The 8,516-nt window shown below is 37.6% G+C and overlaps 1 protein-coding gene across 1 annotated transcript in view; it reads left to right on the top strand.

Moving 5' to 3' along the window:
• Nucleotides 1-399: 399 nt before the first annotated feature.
• Nucleotides 400-8,516, top strand: part of LOC128153769 (connector enhancer of kinase suppressor of ras 2-like) — a 212,080-nt gene continuing 203,963 nt past the window's right edge. Inside the window, exon 1 of the mRNA XM_052813495.1 lies at nucleotides 400-657. Within this exon, the coding sequence (XP_052669455.1) occupies nucleotides 591-657 (67 nt within the window). The 5' untranslated portion in view covers nucleotides 400-590. The remainder of the gene's footprint in view (nucleotides 658-8,516) is intronic.

The raw sequence follows: 8,516 nt of genomic DNA, 5'->3' as shown, positions 1-8,516 counted from the left end.
ATGATTATATAGTATAAGACTCGAGCAACATTTTGTATTGTGAAGATGGAGATGCTCAGCATTTTGCCAGATGCCAAGTGATATTCTGATATTTCTATCTTCTCTTTAAACTGAGTGACAGTCAGCATATTCACAATGAAGCCAAGACAATCTGCTATCAAGTTACAGTAGTGATATTTTCCCTGATGAAGATCCCAGAGCTTGTTGGAATAAAGCTCCTTAAAACTCAGTGTCTGGAATAGCTCCAGCTTGAATTGCACTCTGTGTAATATAATTTTATATTTGTGCCAGTCTAATAAGTAGATCACTGGGTAGAGGCTTTTGTAAGTAAGTCTATACGTACTGCACCATTTCCTGGCTCTGTGCTCCAGTGTGTTGCAGGCTGTGTGCAGTGGGGGAGGTGCCAGAGCTGATCAAGCAGTGTAATTTTATACATTACTGAATCAGTGCAGGAGAAACCTGGAGGGACAAAGCATCATCTTCTCTTTGGACTGCACTGTAAAATCCTACAGCTCTCTTAGCCCAGCCATGCTCTGATACATTTTTTTCTCTCCTTTTTCTGATTTTGGTGCGAATGATAAAGTGATCCGATGATGGCTCTCGTTATGGAACCTATTAGCAAGTGGACGCCCAAGCAAGTAGTGGATTGGATGAAAGGTACGGTCATTTATTACCATGTATTGTCTGTACTTTGGATCCTTGTAATTTACATATCTGCTTTTGTATTCTTTGTTTTGGGAAGAGTTTATTCAGTTCTCATAATCAGTATGCTGCTTTGCACAGTAGTTTTTAAGACACGACTGAAGAGAGAGGCTGTTTAAGCTGTGCAGCATGTTGTTGGGATTTCTGCCGAGAACTGAGTAGGGATCAAATGCATTTGTTGGTAAATGCAGACATCAAGTGTTTGTGTCTCATGGCTCCATTATGCATTGCACACTGTAACGTTATTATGTTTGGTTGCTTTAAATTTGCCCTGATTAGGTCTGTTTTGCTCATATCAGGTGATCTGATGCAGTGGCTGTGCAGCACTTGTGTGTAGTTTAGGGTACCACAAGAAGCATAAGGTGCCGGAGGCTGGACTGAGGAATTCTGCTCCTTTAGTGACATGTCCTGATTTGTTCAGGCTTCCCAGCTGCTGCTGCTCTTGCTCGTGCCGCCGTTGTGTCTAACGCACCCGCGTCCCCCTCCGTCCGTCTGTCCGTCCGCCGCTGGTACCGTGGACAGTGCAGCCCGTGCCGTGCGTGGGGTGTGCGAGGGGGGGACGCGCAGGGCTGAGCACGGCTTCGCTGGGGAAACTCTTCCCGATAACTTGACGGGAATGATGATTTCCCTGCACATTCGCAGTTTCACAGCACAGCCATAAGCTGTGACATGTTTTGTCTTATAGTGCTCGGCTGTGCTGCAAACAGACGGGCTTGGATGGGAGGGTGAAGGATCGTTCGTGATGATAAAAGTGGTTTAAATTTCTCCTGAGTGGGGAAAAATGTATTTCCACAGTAGGATGCATTAGTGTTGTTACACTTTGCTTCTGATGAGCTGTCTGTCTTAGAGACAAATAATTTCTGCTACAAGGGATCTCCATTATATAAGGAGAAGGGGTGCAAATTTTGTTTGTATGTTACTCATGGAAATAATTTCCATAGCGTGATTACGGAACTTACTGGAGGGCTGAGTTGGACGCCCACTATAATATCCTTAAAGCTTTCAAAGTATTATCATTAATAAGGAAATGGTTTTGATTTCATTTTGCTGAGATACGTCTCCATCCTTAAGTGAAACGGGGCTGTTTAGGTTCTCATCAGACACATTACAGTTATGAGCAAACTATTTTTTTACAAGCACACAGTATTATGAAGCTAATGGTATCTAAGAGAATGTATGTAGCTTGTTTCTCAGGTTAATTGGGAGGTCTTAAGCATGTCATCGGGATGGATCCCAAAACCATTAGATAAAGGACTGATTCCCATACTCCAGTGTCATTACTTGAAATCAATTCCTAATGTACATGCAGGGGAGAGTTTTCTGATCGACATCTTTATCTTCAGTACATGAAAGATTTAAAAGGTGGATAGATCATTATGCTATTTTAACTCATTATTTGAATTAAAATGTAAATTAAATGTCAAAGTGTGTATAATACTTGTTGCTAAATTTAAAAATACTTCCTGCTACTTTTTTATCCTTTTTGATGTAAACTAATTACAACTTGGGTAACATTAATCCATAACATGTGTAGTGCATACCATGGGAAGCAAGAAGGTCATAAAAAGCAAAAGGTTTTTAAATGTATGGAGTTGCCTGACAGTTAAATTTCTATACACAGACTGCATACTGCATCCGTAGGGACGTCTGGAGTAGACAGTGTTGTCAGTTGTGTGCCTCTGGGCTTAAGCATAAATAAGTATAATGCAATGAACACTGAAGGATTCACAAGATAGGTTTTTTCCTTGGTAACATGAGTGCTACAGATCCACAAAAAGTAAAGTTGCACATTTTTCCATTTTTACCATGCTAATATTACAAGCCCCTTTTTTATCCCGGTATTTACCTTTCTAAATGCATACTTCAGTCATAGCCAAAGAAAAGACCTAACACACACAAATGGAAGCATACCAGAATTAGTTTAAAACTACTTGTAAATCCCTTACTTTACAAAAATTGCCCAGCTGTGGCCACTGTTTACCTGTAATTTACATATATTCTGTATGTCAGCTCTATTAGCTATAGTCGTTCTGCTAAATAGCTATTAATGCATCAGAGAGGTTGAAGGTCTGCACGGGTAATAATATTCAAGTGATAAGGTAGCTTTTACCTATGTCTTCTATACTGAAAGGTACACTTTGACAGCATTAAAAGATATAGTAAAGACATTTTAGAAAAATTACTACGCAATGAATGTGGAATATTATCTTTGCTTTAGAAAGCAACATGTTAATAAACCATGTAACAAATATTGCAAGCGTAATATACCTTTTTTTGGCTTAAAAATGTGTAGTCAACTAGCTTTAATTGTAAAGGTTGTAAATTATAACATATTTCATAGGGAAATGATAGTAATATGTCTTTTTACCTTGAATTTATCATAATTATTTAAGCTATCGCAACTTACTTTTAAAAGTACGGTTAGCAAAGTATGTTTTGAAATCAACTAGCAGTAAGTACCAGCAACATCAAATAATTGAAGAGAAGATGGAAGAAAGCCACAAAAATGATGCTAATAGTTTGAGACCTGGCTACCCAGAATGTGTCCTGGTTACAGTGTGCTATTCTCAGAAGCAGCTGTAGCCTAAGCCCCAATGAAGAGGAGACAACCTTCTGTTCTTTTCCTTAAGGAAATGTTACTTGCCAAAGAAGTAAAAATTGGTAGGCTTTAAGGAACATTATTATGACAAGTTGGCATCTTGTATTTATCTACAGTTCCTTTCTCAGGAACACATTCAACTGGAATTCAACTTGGGAACTGCATCTGATGGTGTGGACAACCTGTAAAGGCCATGCAAGTCTTTAGAAATTGATTCTTGAGGCTTATAGAGGATCTAGAAGTTAAGACTGTAGATACCTTTGTGTTGAAGAAATTGTCTTTATACAAAAATATTTTGTAAAGTTTAGCAAATACACAGCAGAAGGCACTGTGGTTAAAAAGAAAGTTTTCAAAGGAGGAGAAAAGATTAATTGTGAAGATATTTTTAACAACAATTTTCAGTCACTATTCTTTTTTTTCCAAATTTTCCAAAATTTTAAATTTCTCTAAATGGTTTTCACTTCAGAAAACAAGCCAGTATTTCTCCTGGTATGTACTCACTTCTTACATAATTTAAACATTTTCCTGGGGGTGTGTACTATGGATCCAAAAGGTACTTTAAGTGAAAAAACTTTGCCTTGCTCAAATTCCATTGTGGCACTGTTAGAAAACAAATATTACCCATAAAGCTTGCAAGTACATTAAGAATCAGAATAGTTTTCTACCTTGGTCAGTTTTTCCTTTGATTAAGCTTAACATATTAACGTGAGTAAATGACAAACTACACTTCAATATTACATCTGTAATGCTTCTACCTGGAGACTTGGATTGCTTTTTGGCCTGTGAACTTACTGTGAAACTTGGTGACACTTTGCAGTTGCAAACAGGTTATCAGAGTGAGCACTCCTAAACCAAAGGCCACCTATTTTAATATGCATGCATGCACTATGGAAGGTAATCCTGTACAGAATTTGGGCGTTTGGGGTGCAGAGGTGAGGTATGATGTCTTACTGCTGACTCTTATTTTCACTTAGAATTAATAGAGGCATGATAGTTTGTGTTTTCATATTAAGTAGAATCTAAAAGGTATTCTCTGTGCTTTTACAAATAACAGCATTTAAGATTTTGTACTTCCTAAGTGAAGCAGTTTACAAGTAGGTCATTTAAAATGTGAACTCATTTACAGAGAAGTGACACCTCTGTCCAAATAAATACTAACTTTTCAAAACAATCCAATGAAATGAAATGAAATACAACGCAATGAAATACAGCTGTGAGTTTCAGAGAATGGAATGTTATTAAACAGCTGAAAACTAAAATAGGAAACCAGTTATTTCTTAAGTACCTGTAAGTAATAACTCCACATGGTGTCAGTTGTTCAAAGTCTTGGGGACTGACAGTAAGGTTTGTCTGCCAAAACAGCCTGCAGCCTCTCATAACGAATGCTCAGCTTTAGATACTCATTTCACAACTGCAAGCCATTTTTCCCCTTTAAATCTAGAATTTCTCCACTCTCAACAGGAGATGCAGACATGAAAAAATAAAAACTAATTCAGTTGGTAAACTGATTAACTGTGCTGCACTGATCCTGTGCAGAATAATTATATGTTTAGTTGAAGGGTTTTCCTTAGCATGTAATTCCCTGATTTCAAGCTGGCTCATAAAAGAGAAAGAAAGGGAGGGAGGGGGGATCTGAGAGCAGGGAAGCTGATGACGTGAGTGGACTTGTTAGCATTCATATCATGCAGGGCTCCGGCAAACCCCTTCTCAGTCTTCTTTTGCTTTTCATTAGATCACTACCTGTTCTGTAGCAGTATGTCATAACTAGGGATTCTCCTCTATTTACAGAACATAATATATAAAATCTTAGAGTGTACTGGAGACACAGCTAAATATTATGATCTACTGCAAAAGCAGCCTTATAGGTACTGAGCTGGATGATACTTAGCTTTCTTGATCCCCCTTCATGACCTTAGAATCCCATAATGCAAGAACTCAACTTCACAAGATACAATTTGAAACTTGAATAGATAACCCAGGTCATATCTTATTTAGAAAAAAATAGGTTTTATAACATCTTTTCAGTTCTTTCTGAAGACAAATAGGTTTGGAAGAGAACTGAGAGCCACAAATAGATGCCCTCAGAATTAGCGTTGAATTTTCAAGCAGTTCTAAAGCAAAGCTTTCATCATTTTCCTTCTACTCTCACCAGTTTCAAAACTGAAACAAACAATTTACTGTCGTGGCTCCCCCATGGATTACTGTGCTTCACTAGTACCACATTTCCAGTTGCCGCTATAAAGTCACTGAATCAGAATTGTCTGCAATTCCTCTCTGATTCCTCTTAACAGTTTCAGACCGTAATACTTTTTAGTAATAAATTTTGGCAACAACTACTCTGTCGAATGTTACAAACTATTTGTTTTAAAATGATCAGGAGAGCACACCTCAAAGTTGACTATGCCATGTAAGAGGCTAAAGTCAGATTTCAAGAAACAGGTTCCCAATATTAGGTACAGGTAAGTGCTGGAATAAGCTGTCTGGGCAGGTTTAGCCATTTCCTTTGTAGGAGCTTCCGAACACAACTAAGAAGAGCTCAGATAAATGTCCCTCTGGAACGGTTTATGCACCCACAGAATAGCCTAATGTCCTCTCAAGGATTCTGCCAGTTCAGACAAGGCCTTGGGATGGTTTTGTGTATGTGTATGACCCTCATCTTTGAAATACGTGAAACAGTCCCAAAGAGATTATAGCTCTAGCTTCCTTCTGGGTATTTCATGGCTTGTATTTTCCAGAACAACTGTGTGAGAAGACTATCCTAGCTGCAGACACAGGTAGATGCTTGGGATGAATCTGCACTTCAGATATTCTGAGAACGGGAAGATTGGATTAGGGCAGCAACTACAACTTCTTTAGGTGAGGATATGAAAAAATCATACACAAACTGTAATCTAAAAGTTCAGGATCTCAGCTCACTGTGTCTTGGAAAGGAAGTTTAGCACAGGTGAGTTACTCTCTCATGATGAGTAAATATGATATGAGGATACATTGGATTATTCTTTATTCTCTTTCCTTTAATTTTTTACTTTCTCTTTAATTTTGTAATTTATCTTCCATTGCCTTGATTTTCTTTAAATGATTTTTAATTCTCATTTTCTTCTAAAATATTTGCATATTACTAAGAATTAGTATTTATAAAAGCTACTGGCCAAAAGACCTGGCAAGCATATCATGTTTTTGTTATCACCTACTGTGCACATGGAAAATGAAAGGAGATGCAGTCAGTATTGACTACAAATTGTAAGTAATAAAGGTATATGTATAATGTTTAAACATATCAGGGAAAATATTTAATTCTAGTGAAAGCCTAGCAAAACCAAGTCAGAGACAAAGTATTCAAGATCAAATCAATACTCTGTTCCAAATGTCTAAAGTTCAAAAATCTTAATGTTGTATTTTATAAGAAGCCAACAGCATAGCCTCCTGAGAGCAGAATACATGGTATTCATCAGAGTTTCAGCACCAGACGCAAATATATACCCATTCCACTTTTACTAACACTTTACAAAAGCCCCATTGCTTTCAACCTAAGAGGTTAAGATATCATACAGAGCTCAGAAGACTGGCAGGCTAACTAAGACCCAGTACCCTCAAGGCTTTAACTACCATCACTTTTAATGCAACCTGTGTACCACTGGCAGCCTGGATGGACAGCGAAACACTTTGCTGAGTCCATTACTCCATTTTCTGCCTTCCCAGTAACCACACAGCCATATTTAGTAGGTGACCTACAAGCTGAGTAGAGTATTGTACAAAGACCTCCATATATCAAGTCTAGCTGCAATATTCTATGGAAATTATTTGACCAAGGTATTTCTGCATCTCTATCACTATTACCTCGTTTTTACTAGCACCTTCTTGAGGACCTGTTAGAAACTAGTCTATATATCTTCCACAAACTGACTGGATTAGCACTGTCTCAATAAGAGATTTCAGCAACATTTAGCAATTTAATGGCCTATATTTATTATCTGGAGATCTAGGAATATATTCTGAAATTTCCCTATCTATAAAGCAGATACATTCAGACCTTTTAAAGAAATGTAATTCTGCTTGCAGAGAAAATTCTGAGCTGAATGAATGTCTCCCAAGTCACATTTATCAAGGGTAACTAATCTTCCAGGTCATTATGTAAAGAAATTTACATTATTGTCTTGAACCTTAATATAGGCAGTCAGACACAATTGTCATGCATTGCTGTGTCTTGTAACCTTACCATATGTTCTTAAGACACATTATACACAATTCCCACCTTCAAATTTTGGCCACTATGGGGAGAACAGAGTGGCAATGCAAATTCAGAAGACATCGAGCTTCTCCAGATCTCCATTATTTTACGATGTATTACATTAGGAAGCAAAATTCAGAACAAATTGGATCCTGTGGATGAGACACTCAGATCACATTAAATGAGGCACTGTATGTCAAGAAACTGCAAAGATATTGGATTCTGCTGAGCGGTAATATACTTTCATGGTTTCTTCCCAGACATAATCCTGACAACACTTTCTTGCCCTCCTAATTCCTGATTCTAATTTTTTTTGCTTTGGCAGGAATGACACTAACACATGTACCATAACATTGAGAACTCTGTGCGTAACACCTCAGAGTTACTTTTACAAGTTTATAAAATGTTTATTTCTTAGAAAAATAGCAGAACATCTCAGTGTTGCAGTATTTCTGGCTACCTTAGTTGGAAGGCAGTTTTAGAAACATTTCACTTTCTGCAAAAAAATTTTAGCGTATGCCAGAAGAACACTGTCTAGATGGTGGAGTGTCAGGCAAAGTTCCATTCCAATTGCCATGTCTCAAAACCAGTGGGAAGGCAGCTGCATGCTTTCTGGGTCTGTCCTCAAGGTAGTCTCCTAAACATACACAATGGGTCAGATGGACGCTTCATGTGCTTGAGTAAAGAAGTATTCCTACCTAATGAAATTTTCATACGTCTGTTTCTGATAGGTTTAATGTCTTGCATTTCTATTTGTAATGAAGGAAAAAATGCATGAGGCACAATAAATGTTACAATGCTTACATATGCCAGGAAAGTAAAATGTATGTTACAATTTGTCCTGAGGTGTTTTGCACAACTGTTTTAACACCTACAAAGGTTTAAAAGCTAAAAAGGCAAGAATTTAATCCTTTTAATGCTATTCTTTCTGAGAACAGCTGTCCTGCCATGCTGACAGAAATGCGAGGTTGTAGTTCTGCTAGTGAA

The sequence above is a fragment of the Harpia harpyja genome, chromosome 18 (assembly GCF_026419915.1).
Source record: "Harpia harpyja isolate bHarHar1 chromosome 18, bHarHar1 primary haplotype, whole genome shotgun sequence".
NCBI classification, from domain to species: domain Eukaryota; kingdom Metazoa; phylum Chordata; class Aves; order Accipitriformes; family Accipitridae; genus Harpia; species Harpia harpyja.
The sequence above is the reverse complement of the archived record's forward strand: the minus strand, read 5'-3'. Positions and strand labels throughout refer to the sequence as shown.